At 43.4% G+C, this 21,601-nt stretch overlaps 1 protein-coding gene across 11 annotated transcripts in view; it reads left to right on the top strand.

The window, feature by feature from the left end:
* Positions 1–663: 663 nt before the first annotated feature.
* MARK3 (microtubule affinity regulating kinase 3) overlaps positions 664–21,601 on the top strand; it is a 118,178-nt gene continuing 97,240 nt past the window's right edge. For all 11 annotated transcript variants that reach the window (XM_050798381.1, XM_050798379.1, XM_050798374.1 and 8 more), the window contains exons 1-2: positions 664–1,204; positions 20,416–20,607. In XM_050798381.1, the coding sequence (XP_050654338.1) occupies positions 1,154–1,204; positions 20,416–20,607 (243 nt within the window). In that variant the 5' untranslated portion in view covers positions 664–1,153. The remainder of the gene's footprint in view (positions 1,205–20,415; positions 20,608–21,601) is intronic.

The following is a 21,601-nucleotide window of genomic DNA, read 5'->3' as shown; positions in this document are numbered from 1 at the left end:
CCCTCGGAGTCCGGCCCAGCCCGCAGCTGCTCAGATCTGGAGACGGGAAGGTTTGTGGGCGAGAGCCTGACGCCCGGGTCACAGTTAAGGATGCAAGAGCCCGGCTCCTTCCCGTAGCCCCGGCTCTGTCATTAATGCTGGGGCTCCAGTCGGTGCAGCGCAGTCCGAAGGATGCAACCGCAACTTTTGTGCACAGTAGGCTCTCGATCTGTAATCCAGCCAACCCAGGCCTGTAGTCTGTAAATGCCAACTCAGCGGGAGGGCTCTGGCTGTCGCCCAGGGCCGTTTCTCGGCTCTTTCGGGGTTGCCGGAGCGCTCCGTACAGGAGGAACCCGCCGCCCGCGGTAGTCAGTGGAGACCCGGCCAGCGCTTCCCCGCCCTCTTCACCGCCCCCGCGGCGGGGTCTGGACCAAGTCGCCCCTAGCAACAACAGCCGGGCCGGCTTTCTCAGGCCACGCTGATTGGCGGGACTCCGGGAGGCGGCCTGTCGTCACTTCCGGCAGCCGGAGGCAGCAGAGGAAGCCGAGGAGCGGCCATCTTGGGTCCGTGAGGCTCCGAGGTGCCGGGGTGCGGCGGCAGCAGCGGCGGCCAGCAGGGCGGAGGCTGAGGCAGCAAGCTCGCTAGAGAGGGAGAAGCAGCCGGGCGCAGGCGCCTCCTCCGCAGCCCGCTCCATGGTCAGCGCCCACAGCCCGCGGCGGCCTGTCTTGCGCTCCACTTCCTTCACATCCTCCTCCGCCTCCTCTTTTTCAGACGCCGCCGGCGGCGCTGTGTGGAGGCCCGGGAGCTGAAATTCGCGGCGCGACGGGCGGGAGTGGAGAAGGAGGCGAGGGGGCCCGGGATCGCGGGGCGCCCTGAGGCGAGGGGACGCCGGCGGGCCGAAGCCGGCAGCTCGCCGCAGGCTCGGCTCCGCCACTGCCGCCCTCCCGGGCTCCTCGCCTCGGCCGCCGGGGCAGGGAGAGAATGAGCCCCGGGACCCGCCGGGGGACGGCCCGGGCCAGGCCCGGGATCTAGACGGCCGTAGAGGGAAGGGAGCCGCCCTCCCCACGGCGCCGCTTCGAAACTGCCGTGGACTCGAGGACGCTGGTCGCCGGCCTCCTAGGGCTGTGCTGTTTTGTTTTCGCCCTCGCATTGTGCAGAATTAAAGTGCAGTAAAATGTCCACTAGGACCCCATTGCCAACGGTGAATGAACGAGACACTGAAAACGTAAGTAACCTGGGCGTTGTAGTTGGCGGACCTTCGGGGTGGCCTTCGTGCTCCTCGGGCAGTGCCTTGCAGTCGGGTGTTCCCCCCCAGCCCGAACGCTCTGGAAATAGAGGGCAGGCCGGAGTCACCCAAGAGGCAGCCAGGTCGGACCGTTTCCTCCAGAAGTCCGCCCTGTCCCGCCGTTCGCGGGCGGGTCTACGAAGTATATCGATTATGCCTGCAGTCTAGTCGATTAGTAAAGCCCATAAGTTGCATCGTTACGAATCGGTGCTTTGAGAGGCCGGGTTGCCGCTCAATGGATTGTGCAAGTGTGCGTGTCAGATCACTGCAGTGGTCAGTGCTTATTTTAACCGAACTCTGCTTTTAACTTGGTCAGGCATTTCTTGAGAGACTATCATATTAATACCATATGTACTGGTGCTGATTAAGAGTAATCGATTGAGTCAAGTGGGCTGTCTCGTTCTTTTAAGATGGAACTAAATTTAATCACAGTCACTAAGTGTCTACTGAGGGATCTTTGCGGTCCCCTTAGGAATTCCAAAACACTAGCGCGCAGCCTTTATTAAGGCATAGGTTCCTTTCCATACAAATCTTTTTTTGAAGGAGTTAAACATTTTAAAAAGCAGAAAAGCAGATGTATAGTGAAGCTGTGCTCTGCCACTCACTGCCTAGCTGAGGGACACCCGCTGGGGCTTCGCTGTCCTCCTTCCTAAAAAGAGGTTGACTTAGATGAGCTCTTAGGTCCGTTTCAGCGCTCTCAGGCTATGATTTTATAAAAGGAACCTTTGATTTTGTGCATGTGAAACTACAAAATGCCAGGAACAGCATTGCTAGAGAATGAGAACTTGTAGTAGAAATACCATTGAAGAAACGTTTGACTCTGTTCGTTTTCTGAACTCTCCTCTAACACTGGCTTCAAAAGTGTTTCAATCTAATTGTTGCCTATATTCTGTAAAACGTCTAGTAAATAACTTGTAAAGAAACTTCACTGGCCTTTCATTAAAAGTGTTATGATGTAATTGCTGGCACGAAATGTCTTCTCTTAGGGAATGCTTCCTTGCTTTGAGTGTTTTCATGCTTTCAGTAATGTCCTGAGATGTTATGGCCTAGTGGTGTCAATGTTTTAATTTTGATCTTCAAAAATGCCACTTGTTTGCTGGATAGCTATTTGATAATTTAATCTGTAAACGTAAAACCATAGCCTAAAACATCCCTGTAGCATATTAGTGTATAATATTTAATGCTCTTTAGCCCTTAGTGAGTAGAACAGTGGTGTACCTTTCTCCACCTGAGAGAGATTAGAAAATTATATAAAGAGCGAGTAATAGAAACTCTTAGACTAGGTGAGTCAGGGAACTATTTTCTTACGGTCCTTTTAAAGAAATCTTTTTTTGTTTTTTTTTTTGAGACAGACCGAGACTGTCTCCCAGGCTGGAGTGTGGTGGTGCGATCTTGGCTCACTGCAGCCGTCGCCTCCCAGGCTGAAGTGATTATCATGCCTCAGCCTCCCGAGTAGCTGAGATTACAGGCATGCACCACCATGCCTGGCTTGCATTTTTGTATTTTTAGTAGACAGGGTTTCACCATGTTGGCCAGGCTGGTCTAGAACTCCTGGCCTCATGTGATCCACCCGCCTCGGCCCCTCAAAGTGTTGATATTACAGGCGTGAGCCAGTGTGCCCAACTGATTAGTTTTGATCATTGATATTCACTCAGAGAAGCAAAACTTTACGTTGAACCAGAGTAGGAGCTCCATGCTTTCTAAACTGAAGCCAAAAACGGTCATAGCAGATTTGTGATAAGGATTTCAAATGGGTCTTCTTTCTCTCTTTCTTTTTTGAGATGGAGTCTGGCTCTGTCTCTCAGACTGGAGTGCTGTGGCACGATCTCGGCTCACTGCAACTTCCACCTCCCAGGTTCAAGTGATTCTCCTGCCTCAGCCTCCTGAGTAGCTAGGATTACAGGCATGCGCCACCACTCCGGGCTAATTTTGTATTTTTAGTAGAGAAGAGGTTTCTCCATGTTTGTCATGCTGGTCTCGATCTCCTGACCTCAGGTGATCCGCCCGCTTCGGCCTCCCAAAGTGCTGGTATCACAGGCGTGAGCCACCACGCCCGGCCATGTAGTGTATTTAAAATGAATTTTTGACTGTTTTAAAATCAAGTTTATTACACATTGTTGCGTTGATTTACCATGCCCGGTTACATTTTTAACTCTTGTATTGGCATGTTCTGGAAGGAACTGTGTAGCTTTCACAGTGTGGAGCCCTTGTGTCAGTGTTACAACTCAGGTATAGACTTTGTTACCTACATTACTGCACTGCTAGGTATTAGACTTCCTGCCAATTGAGTGGTGAATGTACAAGAATGAATGGGAGCTCTCATTCTGTTGAGAAGCTTTTTTCTTAAAAAAGTTAGGTTTGTTGAGATGTAATGTTCATCCATTTTAAATATACAGTTTGGTGAGTTTTGACAAGCGTATAGTTATGTAACCACTATCACAATCATGATGTAGAACACTTCCATCACCAGAAAGCTCCCTTATGGCCCTTTATAGTCAGTGCCTTCTCCCTTTCTCAACCCCTGGGCAACCACTGATCTGCTTTCCGTCCCTGTGGTTTTGCCTTTTCAAGGGTGCTATGTAAATGGAGTCACAAGAGTAAATAATCTTTTGTGTCTTCTTTCACTTAGCGTAGTACTTTTGAGATTTATTTCAATGTATATCAGTAGTTCATTCCTTTTTACTGCTGTGTTAGTATTTCCTTGTTTGGATGTGCCACAATTTTTTTAATCCACTCACCAGTGATGGACATTTTTGGCTATTGTGACTAGAATAGGTATGTTTTAGTATTTTGTAAAAATACTTTTTATTGTGCTTATCCCAGGAATCTTATTTAAATTTTAAATAATTGTATATAGCTATGATAAGAATGTTACATATTAGATCAAGACTAAGAAAAGGCAGGCCGGGTGTGGTGGCTCATGCCTGTAATCCCAACACTTTAGGAGGCTAAGGTGGGCAGATGGCTTGAGGCCAGGAGTTGGAGGCCAGCCTGGCCAACGTGGTGAAACCCCATCTGTACAAAAAAAAAAAAAAAAAAAAAAGACTGGGCGCGGTGTCTCACGCCTGTAATCCCAGCACTTTGGGAGGCTGAGGCGGGCAGATCATGAGGTCAGGAGATTGAGACCATCCTGGCTAACTTGGTGAAACCCTGTCTCTACTAAAAATACAAAAAGTTAGCCGGGCGTGGTGGCGGGCGCCTATAGTCCCCGTTACTTGGGAGGCCGAGGCAGGAGAATGGTGTGAACCCGGGAGGCAGAGCTTGCAGTGAGCCGAGATTGGGCCACTGCATTCCAGCCTGGGCGACAGAACAAGAGTCTGTCTCAAAAAATAAGTTAGCTGGGTGCGGTGGTGCATGCCTGTAATCCCAGCTACTCAAGAGGCTGAGGCGGGAGAATCACTTGAACACAAGAGGCGAAGGTTGCAGTGAGCCAAGATCATGCCACTGCACTGCAGCCTGGGTGACAGAGTAAGACTCTGTCTCAAAAAAAAAAAAAAAAAAAATTTGCAACATAAATATTATCTTCATCCTTGTACACCAATTTTTGTTTGATTTCCAAATGTTAATGTCCACCCTTAGTGAATGGGTATATAAAAGTTTACTGTTGGCCAGGTGTGGTGGCTCACACCTGTAATCTCAGCACTTTGGGAGGCCGAGGCAGGTGGATCACCTGAGGTCAGGAGTTCGAGACCAGCCTGACCAAGATGGCAAAACCCTGTCTCTACTAAAAATACAAAAATTAGCCGGGCGCAGTGGCAGGCGCCTGTAATCCCAGCACTTGGGAGCCTGAGGCAGAAGGATTGCTTGAACCCTGGAGACGGAGAGTGCAGTGAGCTGAGATTGAGCCATTGCACTCCAGCCTGGGCGACAGAACGAGACTCTGTCTCAAAAAAAAAAAAAAAGTTTGCTGTTGCCACATTGTGTTATAGCTCAGAAGAACTACTCAATCTAATCCAATGAGGATGCTGAGACTCTGCGAGGTGACAAAGGCTGCTACTAATGACAGGAGACCATTAAATATTTAATAGCAAAGCCTCTACTGGGCCCCAGATCTCTAGCTTAGGCTCCACAAGGAGATGTAGTTGTACCTGTACACAGAGTATTTCTAAAACTTTTTTTTTTTAAGCTTGTAGATCAGAGGTGTCCAATCTTTTGGCTTCTCTGGGCCACATTGGAAGAAGAATGTCTTAGGCCACAAATAAAATACACTAATACTAACGATAGCTGATAAGCTTAAAAAAAAATTGGTGTTTTAACAAAGTTTGTGAATTTGTGTTGGGTCACTTTCAAAGCTGTGCTGGGCTGCATGCAGCCCTTGGACCGTGGGTTGGACAAGGTTGCTGTAGATTTTATTTTTATTTTGAGACAGTATCTCGCTCTGTCACCCAGGCAGGAGTGCAGTGGAGCAATCACAACTTGCTGTAGCCTTGACCTCTTGGGCTCAAGCAATCCTTCCAACTCAGCCTCCCGAGTAGCTGGCACTACATGCGTGCCCTACCACATGCAGGGCTAATTTTTAATTTTTTCGTAGAAATAGGATCTCCCTATATTGTCCAAGGTGGTCTCTAACTCCTGGGCTCAAGCATTCCTCCTGTCCCAGCCTCCCAAAGCACTGGAATTACAGGTATGAGCCACCACACTCAGTCAAAACTATTTTTTAAAGTGTTTTATTATAGGAAAATTTAAACAAATAGAATGTTATTTATCAATGCTTCTCAACCACAGCGTGATTTCGCCCTCTAGTGGACATTTGACAATGTCTAAAGACATTTTTGGTTATCACAAGTAGAGAGAGGTTTGACTGACCAGAAATGCTACTAAACATTTTACAGTACATAGGACAGCCTTCCACAAGAAAGAATTATCCGGCCTAAAATGTCAGTAGTGCCAGGGTTGAGAAATCCTGGTATGTACTTAGCCCCCATGTACTCCACAGCGCAGCTCAGTGGCCAGTCTTATTTCATTTATAAATTAAGAAGCAAATGCAGCATCATTTCCTCTCTAGAGCTTTTAAAAGAGATAAAGCCTGTTTTAAGAAACATAAAAGCAATACCTTTATCATATTTTCTTAATATCACATATGCAGTGTTTAAATTTTCTCACATTTCTGATTTTTAAACTCTGTTCAAATTAGAATCCAGCTTGAATTCATACATTAGAGTTGGCTGATAAGTCAAATATGCTTTTTTTTTTTTTTAAATTGAGATGGAGTCTTGCTCTGTCACCCAGGTTGGAGTGCGATGGTGCAATCTCAGCTCACTGCCAACCTCTGCCGCCTGGGTTCAAGTGATTCTCGTGCTGCAGCCTCCTGAGTAGCTGGGATTACAGGCACCCACCACCATGCCTGGCTAATTTATTTTATTTTATTTTGTATTTTTAGTAGAGATGGGATTTTGCCATGTTGGCCAAGCTGTTCTCGAACTCCTGACCTCAGGTGGTCCGCCTGTCTTGACCTCCCAAAGTGCTGGGATTACAGGCATGAGCCACTGTGCCCAGTCAAAATATGCTTTTTAAAGGCAACCAAGCAGTTTGCATTTCAGTTTATGTTCTGTAGTTTTATGGAGCCATGGATACATCCTTTTTCTATACTGGCAAAATGAGAAACATATTTTTCACCTTAATTTCAAAGGATATGACACTTTGTAAGCCTGGTAACATTATTGGCCAAAGTACCAGAGACCCAGGGCTTTCCCAGTGAAGTTATTTAACAGCTACTGATATGTGTGCATCGTGTACTTATTATTAGTTAACACAAATAGTCCCCCAAATTTCTGACATCTGTGAAACTGGTAATGCTGTTGTCTAGTCAACCATTGGTTATGTGAGACTGAATAACCTGTTCAGCAAGTATGAATGCCTACCGTGTGTATGATACTGTGTTAGGTGCTGTAGAAGCCATGTACCTGGGACATATAGCATTCCCGCTCTTTAGGATTTCCTGCTCCTTGCAGAACAAAGCAGCCTGAGCTTTGTGAAGCTAGTCTGTAACGCTCAAACTTAAGCAAACATTAGAATCACCTGAAGGGGCTTTAGAACCCTGATCGCTGGGCCCTACCCCTAGACCTTGATTTTACCCGTAGAATTGGAATTTCTAACAAGTTGCCAGGTGATGTTGATGCTCCAGGTCCAGGGACCACTCTTAAGAATCACTATAGCAGGAATTTCTGATGTTTCTTTATTAAGAAAAAAAAAATCACTGCCTTACTGTTCAGTGAAGTCTTGCTGACTAAACTATACTCCTTTGAGATTATACTGTGACTATCAAAGGGAGATTTCCAGACCATTTAATTGAGTTTTCAGGTTCCATGAGTTTAAAAAAAAACTGGCTGTTTATTAAAAAGTGTGGTTGTGGAAAACAGCAATAGTTGCCATTTGATGATCACTTAACTGTATATCAGTATAGAGTATCTCATTTAAAATATGTAATATGGTTTTATTTAATCAGCTTTTTTTTTTTCCCCTGAGGCGAAGTCTCGCACTGTTGCCTGAGCTGATGTGCAGTGGCACGATCTCGGCTCGCTGCAACCTCTGCCTCCTGGGTTCAAGCGATTCTCCTGCCTCAGCCTCCTGAGTAGCTAGGATTATAGGCAGCCGCCACCATGCCCAGCTAATTTTTAAATTTTATTTTTTGAGACGGAGTTTCACTCTTGTTACCCAGGCTGGAGTGCAATGGCATGATCTCGGCTCACTGCAACCTCCACCTCCCGGGTTCAAGCAGTTCTCCTGCCTCAGCCTCCCGAGTAGCTGGGATTACAGGTGCCTGTTACCACGCCTGGCTAATTTTTTTGTATTTTTAGTAGAGACGGGGTTTCACCATATTGGCAGGCTGATCTCGAACTCCTGACCTCATGATCCTCCCTCCTCAGCCTCCCAAAGTGCTGGGATTACAGGCGTGAGCCACCGTGCCCCCGGCTTAATCAGCTTTTTAACTTCTAAGCATAACCTGTTGAATCAAGCTGTTTGGGCCTTATCAGAAAAAAGGTGACCTGTAATTTCAGGACTCAGGAGGGTGAGGCCAGCGGATCACTTGAGGCCAGTCCACCTGGACAGCACTTGTCCACCTGGTACAACATGGTGAAACTCTGTGTCTTAAAACAAGAAAGAGAAAAAAAGTTGATCTCTGAAGAATTCATGAAAATATTTAGTCAGAGTTTTTAGGGAAAGATCTTATAGACTTAATTTGAGCATCCTTATCTTATATATGTAAATTAGGTAAAGGTTGAAATTTGCAGTAAGTAGAATTTTGGTCATTTCAGTTATGTAGCTCATGATATATATATTGTAACTTTCTTAGACTTACATGGTGTATGATTTACATTGTAATTACATAGAGGCTTATACCTAATAAAAATTAATAGTAACTATTTGATTTCAAAGAGGATTGTTCTGCATTTTATTACCCTTTTTTTTTTTTTTTTTTTGAGACAGAGTTTCGCTCTTGTTGCCCAGGCTGGAGTGCAATCTTGTGACCTCCGCTCACTGCAACCTCCGCCACCTGGCCTGAGTAGCTGGGATTATAGGCACGCACCACTATGCCCAGCTAATTTTTTGTATTTTTAGTAGAGATGGGGTTTCACCATGTTGACCAGGCTGGTCTCGAACTCCTCACCTTGGGTGATTCACCTGCCTTGGCCTTCCGAAGTGCTGGGATTACAGGCTTGGGCCACTGCGCTCGGCCTGCATTTTATTATTCTAAGATATAGCCAGATTTTATGCCTGGAATTTGTTCCTGGGCTGGAACAAATTCCTAGTGAGAGTCAGGGAATGTTCCATGACTTGTGGCTTTGGTTAAAAAAGAAAAAGGGGTCAGGGAATGCAGCACCCTCTGATCACCACTGGGAGTACTGAAGCAGAAAATTCATTTGTCTCATTTCCATTTTAAAATTTCAAATTAAACCTGAAGGAGAAAATAAATCTCTTACCTGGGAAGCTTTAATGTCCTGTCTCACACAGAAGTTAAAGGTTGTGCTTGGAGTTGGTCTGCAAAAGTAATTAAGGAATTTGTACTGACCCATCTGCACCTGCTTGTACAGAGCAATTGGAAGGGCAGAAGTTGGCTTTGAAAGAAAAGGCCTTTTTTTGGAGATGGGGGGCATCCAACTTTATCTTCAGCCTAGAGTTCGCTAGCACTGCACTCTAGCCATTCAGGCTGCTCAACTGTGGTTAGTCTTGTGTACTTCTGTGTACACTAGATAAGACATTGTTTCTGTGGGTTATGTGGGACCTTGGAGTTCAGTGTCGAAGCTCAAACAAAGCAGGTGTTTTTTCTGTATTTCTTGTTGATAAGCAGTTGCTTTTGGTTGGACCTAAATATTGTGGGGTTTGTGTATGGACATTTCACACAAAAATCTGTATTGATAGAATTTAATATGAAATCAGAGAAGTTGAATTCACAGGTTTTGTTTCTAGAATTTTACATAACCCTAGTCTTTTTTCTTTTTTTTATGATGGAGTCTTGCTCTGTTGCCCAGGCTGGAGTGCAATGGCATGATCTTGGCTTACCGCAACCTTCGTCTCCTGGGTTCCAGCAGTTCTTCTGCATCAGCCACCCGAGTAGCTGGGATTACAGGCACCCGCCACCATGCCCGGCTAATTTTTGTATTTTTAGTAGAGATGGGGTTTCAACATGGCCAGTCAGGTCTATAACTCCTGACCTCAAGTGACCACCCGCCTCAGCCTCCCAAAGTGCTAGGATTGTAGGCATGAGCCACAGCGCCTGGCCATAATCTTACACTACTTTCCTGAAGGGATGTGTGGTGGAGTCTGGGCTTGAAAGTGGAAGACAAAAATGAGAGCCTAAGACTGATTGAGATAAAGATTCTAAAGAGGTAGAATGGACCTCATAAGATATGGAGCAAAAAAGAAGGAACAACATATACAAGGAGAAGGTAGAATTTAGAGTTTTATTTTTAGACTGGAATTTGAAACTGGTCTTGAGATTTAAGTAACTGTGGACAAATAAATTCACTTGCCTATGCCTCATGTTTTTGTTTTTTGTTTTTTTTAATCAGAGAATAACATCATCTCAAGTTTTTTCTTGGTGTTTTTGTTTGCTTGGATTTTTATGACTTTTCGCTTTCTCAGTCTCCTCTGTGGTCAGATTCATTAGGCATTCTGTCACTTTCATCTCTGTCAGGCTGGCCTTGTGTTCTAGCTGTCTGTTTTGTTGTATAGTTGTCATCCTGAGATCTCCCTTCACTCGTATCCTAGGGATTCCCTTTGCCTTTCCTGTTGGATCCTATTTTCTTCCCTTTGGTTCACTCCCAGGTTTCATTGCAGCAGTTCCTCCAGTGATTTTCTGAGAAAGTTGCTGGGAGGTAAATTTTTAAAATCCTTTCATATCTGCAAACATCTTTATTCTGTTCTCATACTTGATTGCTATTTTGGCTGCATATAGAATTCTAGACTGAATATCCTTTTTCCTCAGAATTTTGTTTTTTGTCTTATATAGCATCTGACACTCTGATTTGGAGAGAGATAATGCTATTTTGAGTCTTGCTTATTTTTCTGCGTTTATTTAAGGCTAATTGGAAGTTTTGTGCATTTGGATGGATCTTGAATACAACAGTGGGGCACACTGTTACTTCTTTGTGGAGCTCTTGATACCAGTATATTTTTGTCTTATCACTTGGCCTGGGCAAGCACAGAATGCCCATGTTCCTGGGAGCTGAGTCAGGGGAGAGGGCAGAAAGAAAGGTCTGTGGCTTTCTGCTTTCTCTACTTGTTTTCAATGTCCCTCCCCTCAGTTGTGCCCTGTGTTCCCAAGCCCAGAGACTTTCCATTTTGCCCTTTCTAAAGAACCTTCGGTTTTTTGCCAGAGTAGGAGAGGAGACCCAGGGGGTCTGTTATTTAACAGACTGACAGATCTTCTTGTTTCAGGCTTACTTCACTCACACTTCTAGAGGTTCTTGGTACCACCAGTTCCTGAACCTTTTAAGGGTTCTATAATAGAAATCAGGATTTTCCAGTATCTCTGTAGCTGGCTTAGGATTAATCTTTCTTATATGTGTTAAGTCATTTTCCTTCTTTTTTTAGTTTCCGAAAGTATATCTGTCATCACTTCTGTTTTCTTTGTCTTGTGGCTTTTTTCCTTATGCCTTATATTTTTTTCCTTTACTTTCATTTTAATGGAGTTTGGAGAGGGAGGGGAGGTAAATGCAGCCATGATTTATAACCAGACATGGATTAGGTATTTACATATGTCAATACGTGTCTTTAAAATTTAGCTAGTACTTGTTATTATAAATAACAAACTAAGATTGATAGGCTTCTTGAAAACTTGGCAGTAAATTTGGCTAATGGTGGGTTGTTGTAGTAGAGTAGCGTTTCCCCCTTTCCCCCAAGCTTTCTTACCTCTTCTTGGATGGTGCCTGGCCTGAGATGACCTTCATCTGTCATAAGAATTCTTCTACTTGCCCTTTGAAGACTCCATCCCTTCACATCTTGGGGTATCTTTTTTCCTTTTTCTCACCCAAATGTGATCATGTCCTTTGGGTGCCTAGAGCTGCAGTATCCAGCACAGTAGCAACTAGCCACACGCAGGGCTACCAAGCACTTGAAACATGGTTAGTCTGAGTTAAGGCGTTCCGTAAGTGTGAAAGATAAACCAGACTTGAAAGACAGTATTTCAAAAATAGGATATAAAGCCTTTTTATATTATGCATTGAAATATTGGGGGATATATTGAATTAAGTAAAATGGTATTTAAATTACTTTAACATATTAAATATGTTTCTTTTTACATTTTTCAATGGAGCTACTAGAAAATTGAAAATTACATATGTATGTCACATTATACACCTATTGGACAGCATTGGAGTATTCACTCTGATTTTCTCATGGGGCAGGAATTGCCCCTTGTTTCAGTTACTGTTCCCCTGTTAGCGCCCCATGTGTATTGTGAGTGCCTTGAAGGTTTGACACCACAGTTTTCTATTTCTTTTATTCCCTGAAATCTCTTACCTGGGAAGAGATTGACTAGCTGAAAGTTACTGAATCAACTTTTCTTTTCTTTTTTTTTTTTTTTTTTGAGACGGAGTCTCTCTCTGTTGCCCAGATTGGAGTGCAGTGACCCGATCTCGGCTCACCACAACCTCCACCTCCCAGGTTCAAGCGATTCTCCTGCCTCAGCCTTCTGAGTAGCTGGGTCTACAGGTGCCCGCCACTACGCCTGGCTAATTTTTGTATTTTTAGTAGAGATGGGGTTTCACCATATTGGCCAGGCTGATCTTGAACTCCTCACCTTGTGATCCGCCTGCCTCGGCCTCCTAAAGTGCTGGGATTACAGGCGTGAGCCACCACACCCGGCCTGAATCAACATTTTTTTAGCTACAACTTGTGCCTTACAAGTTTTTTATTCTAAGGATTAGAAAAGTAAATTATTTTTCACCATATTACATTAGTTCACCTACTACACCAGTAACAATTATTTTATTCAAAAGTGAAACAGATTTTACTGTATTTATGGGACAATAACAGTTCCCCCTTCCTATTCATATTCTTATATGCTTTCTCATAAATTCAGCTGTGAAGAGTCACATTATCTTTGGTCCATGTGAGACTATCTTCTTGTTTTATCTATTCCTGTTAATCCCCATATGTCATTTCTCTTACCCTCCATCCCATGTTACTGTTTTAATGTGTTTAGTATGTGTATGTGTTCTTACATAGTTTATTTTGGTATGTTTGTTACTTTATGTAAATATTGCATATGTCTCATCTGTGCACTTAATATATTGCATCTAACTGGTGAATAGCAGTGAGATGTATGCATCTACAACATTTTACCAGTCTGCTTGCCAGAGGTGCACATGTTAATTTTCTCCAACTCTGTCACCACAAAAAAAAATGCTTCAACATCTTCATGCATGTCCCCTTATGGAACAATGTAAGAGTTTCTTTGGGATGTATAGCTTGGAATGGACTTGCTGGGTCACAGGAAATGTCAGATTGTTCTTCTAGATGGCTGCTTCCATCAGTAGTGCACCACAGTTTTTGTATTCCCGTTTCTCTGCCAACATTTCAGAGCTTTCTAATTTTTCCCTATTTAACAGGCCTAATGTGATACTACATTGTGGTTTTAACTTGTATTTCTCTATGATTTTTAGAATCTGTTTATACATTCCTTGGCTTTGGGTGCATTCTTGTTTTTTTTGGGGGGGTTGATGATTTTTATCAAATCAAGGACAGGCATCCCATTCTAATCCTAGTTTGCTATAGGAGCTTTGTGGGGGCTTTCTGGTAGAGACAGGGTCTTGCTATGTTTGCCCAGACGGGTCTCAAAGTCCTGGGTTTAAGCAAGCCTCTTGCCTCAGCCTCTGAAGTTGCTGGGATTACAGACATTAGTCACCTTGCCTGGCCAAGAGTTTTTATATTATAAATTGTTCAATCTTATCAAATCCTTTTTCTACATTGAATGAAATAATTGCCTAGCTACTTTCAAAAGTGAAACGTGACTTTGTGAATATCTCTAAAGTACAAAATACTTGGAGGACAGCCATTTATTGTCATAATTTGGCTTTGTAGTTTGTTTTTGTTTTTGTTTTTTAACATTTGGAAACCCTGCCTATGTGTTAAGGAGGTGGCTTGTTGTTTAAGAAATAGAAAGAATGTAAGGGCACACTTGTGTTTTACAGAAGGGGCCAAGTTCTGTTCAGGAAGATTTGAAACATAGTATAAAGTTGTTGCTGTTTTAAACTTGTAAACCTGATTTCTTCTCGTGGGAGGTACTTAAGTAGGCCTCTCAAGTTTCAGGTTGGTTCTCTGCCTGGTAGATACAAGGGCCAAATTTCTATTGTGAAACCATATTGATGTTAAAATAATTTTTACGGACTTCCTGCCAGCAAGGATTTTTTTAAAAAGATTTTTAAAATGTGTCTTTTATGTTTTAATTTGTTTTCTGATTATACAGTGATTTCCAATCCATGGTTCTTTTTTATGTGGGCAAAATTAAGAACTAACATGTAAAACAAAATGGAGCACATTCCCATTTTTCTTATTGCTTTGCATTGATGTGGCCCCTATGTTAGTAGTGCTTTGGCTGATCGTCACAAAGACCTAACTAACACAGTGCCCTAAACAAATAGGGGTTTGTTTTTCTCCAAAAAGAAATCTGGAGGTATGCAGCGTCTAGCTTTGGATCAGCAGTTCAGTAATATTGGAGTTGGTGGTTTTTTTAAATAGTTTGTCTTTTCTCTCATGTTTGAGACCCTGTAGCTACAGGATAACATTTTACAGCTACAGCTACATGGTTGCATTCAGGGAAGGAGGAAGGAACTGTACTGGCAACTCTGTCCCCACCCTCCCCACCCTCCTTTTTTTATTTGAGAAGAAGTTTCTGTTGCTCAGGCTAGAGTGCAGTGGTGGGATCTCAGCTCACTGCAACCCTCGCCTCCCTTGTTCAAGCGATTCTCATGCCTCAGCCTCCGAGTAGCTGGGATTACAGGCATGTGCCACCACACCTGGCTAATTTTTGTACTTTTATTAGAGACAGCATTTCACCATGTTGGCCATGCTGGTCTTGAACTCCTGACCTCAGGTGATCTGCCAGCCTTGGCTTCTCAAAGTGCTGGGATTACAGGTGTGAGCCATAGTGCCTGGCCTCCCCTTTTATGATAAACAAAGGCGTTACCAACCCCTACCCCCTATTACATTGCCACCTAGTAGACTTTAACTAATGAGAACTGGCCAGAACTAAGCCAGATGACTATCTCTAGCTGCAGAGAAGTTTGAGAAAACAAGTATTTGGCCATGTGGTCTCCCTAAACACAGGTTCAACTTCTTGAAGAAGGAAATCTCATGTCTTTGGCTGTATTCTGCATTATTTTCAGTAGCAGTGTACATATTCTAGTTTTCATGGCGGATGAAGTGGTACCAGCTCAGTTCCACAGGAGGGAGAAGAATCAGGACTCATTTAATCCATAAGAATAAAACTCAGCAGCTTTTGAGTACCCATTATGTGCATAGTCTGCCATGAAATATTATAAAGTAGCCCAGGCATGGTGGCTTACACCTGTAATATCAGCACTTTGGGAGACCAAGGCAGGAGGATTGCTTGAGGCCAGAGTTTGAGACCCGCCTGGGCAACATAATGAGATCCTATCTCTACAAAAAATTAAAACATCAGCCGTGTGTGGTGCTGCACCTGTAGTCCCAGCTACTAGGGAGGCTGAGGTGGGATGACCCCTTGAGTCCAGGAGTTCGAGGCTGCAGTGAGGTATGATCGATCACACTACTGCCCTCCAGCCTGGGCAACAGAACGAGACCCTGTCTAAAAAAAAAAAAAAAAGGCCAGGCACGGTGGCTCAAGCCTGTAATCCCAGCACTTTGGGAGGCCGAGACGGGCGGATCACGAGGTCAGGAGATCGAGACCATCCTGGCTAACACGGTGAAACCTCGTCTCTACTAAAAAATACAAAAAACTAGCCGGGCGAGGTGGCAGGCGCCTGTAGTCCCAGCTACTCAGGAGGCTGAGGCAGGAGAATGGCGTAAACCCGGGAGGCGGAGCTTGCAGTGAGCTGAGATCTGGCCACTGCACTCCAGCCTGGGTGACAGAGCGAGACTCCATCTCAAAAAAAAAAAAAAAAAAATCAAGTGGTTATCAAAAAATTATATAACGTTTGTGTGTGTGTGTGTGTGTGTGTGTGTATGCAAGTTGTTTATTGGCTCCTTAGGAAGAAAAAAATACGTGTATGAAATAATTAACAGTACAAGAATTCAGAATTACTTGTTTAAATGTTTAAAGTTGGTATTGAGTGCTGTGGTATAGGAATAGGGAACTTTTTCTTAGGGTCAGTGATGGATTCTTGGGAAAATACAATGAAGGCCAGATGGAAGCAAAAGACAATTTAATTTGCTTCTGTTTTGAGGGAACGTTTTAAAAGTTAACTCTTAAATTTTTTAATTTAAGAACTTTGTCAGGAAACGTTGAATTAAATATATTAAGTTTAACCCTAACAAGCATCAGATCTGTCAGTCTGTTGTGTGAGGAAATACAAGTTTCTTTCTGCTTTCTGTTAAGACTGTTGATGTGCATGAGCGTGTTTTAGGTTAGGCTGGGTTATGCTGTGGTAATACATGCCACCAAAATCCTCATGATTTAACACAATAAAAAACTTTTGCTCACACCAAGTCTGCTTGAGGGCTCATTGGCTCCATGGAAACTGATCTCCATGTCCAGGCCAGTTTGGTCTTGTGGCCATCCATTTTAGGGCAATGCTTAGGGTCAAGAGAGCAAAACACAGGGCTGGAGAGTTAAGCACAGGTGACTAAATGCTTCAGCATGGGAATGGCATTCATTTTCACTCACAGGAGGTGTTCAACTTAGTCACATGGCTGTCTATGCCTAACCTCAAGGGAAGGGAGTGCAGTCCTCCAGGAACGCAGATGTAAAAAAGCCAGTGTGGTGAATAATAGTATTGTCTACAAAAAAAAAAGTAGCATAATAGAGTGAGATACAAGCGAAGTACATTGGGATCCCAGTAAGGAGAAGTAAGAAGCTCTGATGAGATGCAGGGAGAGTCATAGAAGGCTTCATGAAGATGGTGACAGATGATACAAACACAATAGAATGAGTAGGTTTTCCTTAGATATGAAGAGAAGAAAGGACATTCAAATGGAGGGAACAACACTGACTGAGTCAAAGCTAGGGTATACTGGATGATGCAGTGGGAGAGGAAGAAGAGATGAGCGGGCCTTGAATTCGTTTAACATTCAGCAAAAATGTATTGCATATCTACCATGTGTTTAACATTCAGCAAAAATGTATTGCATATCTACCATGTGTTAGGCACAGTTTCAGGTTTGCGTAATATCTGATAATGAACAAAACACAAAAAGTCTGTCCTTGTGAAGGTTACATTGCTAGTGGATGAAGTGCTGAGGAGTTAGTATTTTATTACAAGCATGTTGGTGAGTAAGCAAAGATAGGAACGTTGGATGCCTATGAATCTTAAGATTTTCCTGGTTGAGCACTGTGGCTCATGCCTGTAATCCCAGCACTTTGGGAGGCCAAGGTGGGTATATCACTTAAAGTCAGGAGTTCGATACCAGCCTAGCCAACATAGTGAAACCCTGTCTCTGCTAAAAATACAAAAATTAGCTGGGTATGGTGATGTGCACCTGTAGTCCCAGCTACTCCTGAGGCTGAGGCAGGAGAATTGCTTGAACCTGGAAGGCGGAGGTTGCAGTGAGCCAAGATCGTGCCATTGCACTCCATCCAGCCTGGTGACAGAGTGAGACTCCATCTCAAAAAAAAAAAAAAAAAAAAACCACAAGATTTTTCTAATATTTTTATTTTACATTAAATAGAAGGCAGTTGGTTTGCATGAAAATTATTATTTCACCAATTTGCCTCATTATAGAAAACACACGTCAAAGTCAAATAAAACGTAGAGATGAATCTCTGAAGTTAAAATATTTTATTTGGGACGCAAGAATTGCAATTTGGGGCACACACACAGACCACAGGGTGGTCTTCAGTATGTATGAAGAGCAAAGTAAAGGATGGAGGTTTTATAAAGAGAAGTGTTACATATTTTGAAAGACAGGTCATTGGCACTAGTAAAGTTTTGGGGAGGTGGCAGGCCCTGATTGGTGAGTGACAGTGGTGGGTAATACTGGTCTTAGAGTCAGCAACAAGTTGTTTCAGTAGCCATTAGATAAACTGGTTTCAGGTTACAGTAGGCAGTTTCAGCAGTCAGGCTTACAGAGAATTATAATCTTGGAGCAATGTTATAATCCCCCACCCCTACCCCGCCCCCCTCCCCTGGCCCTCAACTCTGATTTAGTTGAGTATGAGTAGAATGACCCAATTAGTATGATCAGCTTTCACACATGAAGGTTGAATTTATGAAACATATAAATTTGAAAATGAATGTTTACATTGCAAAAGCTTTTTTAATGAAAATTTTGGCCAGTAGTTTAATTTCAATGAGTATGTTTTCTTTGCACAGATAGTAAAACCACTTGATACATACTTCATGGGGACATGGACTGCTTTATGCACTGCTTTTTCCCACACCTTAAATAGTGCCTGGTGTGTGTGTGTGTGTAGCTCACTCAGTAAATATTCAATGAATGAATGAAGAAATTCAGAAGATAAAAAAGAGAAATTTCCCTTATTTTTAACCTTCTGAACACTATAGCGGTTAGCATTTATATCATTTATTTAGCCATTCTAGTATTTATTGAGTACGAGTTTTGTACCAACTGCTATTATAAGATATAAGGAATAATAAATTCCTGTTTTTGTTTTCATGAAACTTAAATTCTAGTGTAATTAAAATCATGTAGAAATAAACATAAACATGGTCACCCAGCTTCTTTTAAAACTAGACTGCAGGCCGGGCGCGGTGGCTCACGCCTGTAATCCCAGCACTTTGGGAGGCCGAGGTGGGCGGATCACGAGGTCAAGAGATCAAGACCATCCTGGCAAACACGGTGAAACCCCGTCTCTATTAAAAATACAAAAAATTGGCCGGGCGCGGTGGCTCAAGCCTGTAATCCCAGCACTTTGGGAGGCCGAGACGGGTGGATCACGAGGTCAGGAGATCGAGACCATCCTGGCTAACACGGTGAAAGCCCGTCTCTACTAAAAAATACAAAAAAACTAGCCGGGCGAGGTGGCGGGCGCCTGTAGTCCCAGCTACTCGGGAGGCTGAGGCCGGAGAATGGCGTGAACCCGGGAGGCGGAGCTTGCAGTGAGCTGAGATCCGGCCACTGCACTCCAGCCTGGGCGACAGAGCGAGACTCCGTCTCAAAAAAAAAAAAAAAAAAAAATAGACTGCAGTTACAATAGCATGCATCTTGTGCACAACAAAATCTACCTGTTTTTGTATTAAAGCCTTTGTGTCAAAGCTTTATTATCATTTTAGTCTTTTTTTTTATCAACTCCATATTTATAAATGGACTATTTTCCCCAAGTTCTAATATGGAAATTAGAATCATTTTTGTTATAGGAACAATGTTTACAAGTTGCCTAGATTTGTAGTGAGGTCATAAAAAGCCTGTTTTATCTAAAATAGACATTTGCAGTAAAAACATAGAAATTGTTGTTTGAGATGCCGTATTATGTGATAATTGAGTAAAATAGACAAGAGCCTATCCCCAAACCTGGTATGTGAATGTGAAAATATTAGAGAAATAGTGAAGAAGTAGATGGAGATTAGTGTGGAAATACTGAAAAGGACATCTTTTGAGAAATTCAGAGGTAGATGGCAGAAGTTTTAAAGCTTACTTTCACTTTAAAACACTGAGTTTCATTTTCTTTGACTTGAGTATATTACAGAGCAGTTTATTAGTTAAATCAGGCTTGTTTTGATTTATAGGTACATAGAGAAAGACAGGGCATTTTCCTGGATAAAAAGTTGGAAAAGAGAAACATATAAAGGGGGTAGAAAGTGGCTGTGAGTGCATGTGGAATGAGAAGCCTCCCTTGGGCAGGAGTTAACAGCCACAATGGGGAAGGGATTGGGACATCTCATCCTTTGTGTGTGGGGGCCAAGGGAGCAGTAGTAGCAGGATGCCTGCGCATACAGCTGTGTACACAGTGTGTACACAGAAGTGTAATTCTCGGGCCTGAATATTTCATAGGGTAGAGACATATTGAGTACTTTATTCATCTATCCAACAATGGCCATCTATTAAGGGCCACACAATCTAGCTATTTCTGTAAAGCACGTTGTTTTGAATTACTGTTAGCAGTGTAGTGTAGAAGGAAATTGGGAATTCAGATTCTCTATAGATTTCCCCCTGAACAGTTATGTAGCTGTACCCTTATCTGGTGAATGGTGACATTAGCTTTTCCCCTGCTGCACGGGCTGTAGTGAGGCGCAGGTGTGCAGGTGCACTTACTAGCATATGGAAAAGTTAAGCACTGTATAACCGGAAGGCAGCCCTTTTACTCCTATTATATATGGCAGCCACATATGCAAAATATCTAATTTATTCCTGAACACCCAATTGAACTTCAACACTTGGTATTTTTCGTCTCAGAATTCTCATTTTCCTCAAATTTATATTATGTGGTTAAATTCCTTTGAAGTGCTAGATACTTAAAGTAGGAATGTTGTTTCTTCAACTAGAAGCTCTTAGAACTTGGCAAGCACTCTGTGTTCTCTCATTTCCTTATCTTTGTGTATGCTGTATTGCAGCACACGTCACATGGAGATGGGCGTCAAGAAGTTACCTCTCGTACCAGCCGTTCAGGAGCTCGGTGTAGAAACTCTATAGCTTCCTGTGCAGACGAACAACCTCACATCGGAAACTACAGACTGTTGAAAACAATCGGCAAGGGGAATTTTGCAAAAGTAAAATTGGCAAGACATATCCTTACAGGCAGAGAGGTAAATACCAGTTATGCTTATTTCTGTTATGACAGTTGCTCTGTTTATTTCTATGTAAGAGAGAGAAAAGAATATAGATATATTTGGCCTTATTTCTAAGCTAAGTAAGCTATTTATTTGTTTTGTTTTTATTTTAGTTTTTATTTATTTATTTATTTATTTTTGAGATGGAGTCTCGCTCTGTCGCCCAGGCTGGAGTGCATTGGCGCCTTCTTGGCTCACTGTAAGCTCTGCCTCCCGGGTTCACACCATTCTCCTGCCTCAGCCTCCTGAGTAGCTGGGACTACAGGCGCCCGCCACCATGCCGGGCTAATTTTTTGTATTTTTAGTAGAGACGGGGTTTCACCGTGTTAGCCAGGATGGTCTTGATCTCCTGACCTCGTTTTTTTGTTTTTGTTTTTGTTTTTTTGAGACAGAGTCTCACTCTGTCACCTAGGCTGGAGTGTAGTGGTACGATCTCGGCTCACTGCAACCTCCGCCTCCCAGGTTCAAGTGATTCTCTTGCCTCAGCCTCCTGAATATCTGGGGTTACAGGCACACACCACCACACCAGGCTAATTTTGTTGTTTTTTTTTTTTTTTTTTTGTATTTTTAGTAGAGACGGGGTTTCACCATGTTGGTCAGGCTGGTCTCGAACTCCTGAGCTCATGATCCACCCGCCTTGGTCTCCCAAAGTGCTGGGATTACAGGCATGAGCCACTGCGCCCAGCCTATTTTGTTTTAAGACAGGGCCACACCCTGTCACCCGGGCTGGAGTGCAGTGGTGCAATCATGGCTCACTATAGCCTTGACCTCCTGGGGTCAGGCGATTCTCCCACCTCAGCCTCCCGAGTAGCTGAGACTACAGGCATGCACTGCCACACGCGGCTAATTTTTAAAAAATTTTTTTGTAGGCCAGGCGCGATGGCTCAAGCCTGTAATCCCAGCACTTTGGGAGGCCGAGACGGGCGGATCACGAGGTCAGGAGATCGAGACCATACTGGCTAACACCGTG

This window comes from Macaca thibetana, chromosome 7, assembly GCF_024542745.1.
Source record: "Macaca thibetana thibetana isolate TM-01 chromosome 7, ASM2454274v1, whole genome shotgun sequence".
NCBI lineage: Eukaryota > Metazoa > Chordata > Mammalia > Primates > Cercopithecidae > Macaca > Macaca thibetana.
This window is presented reverse-complemented; position numbering and strand designations above follow the sequence as displayed.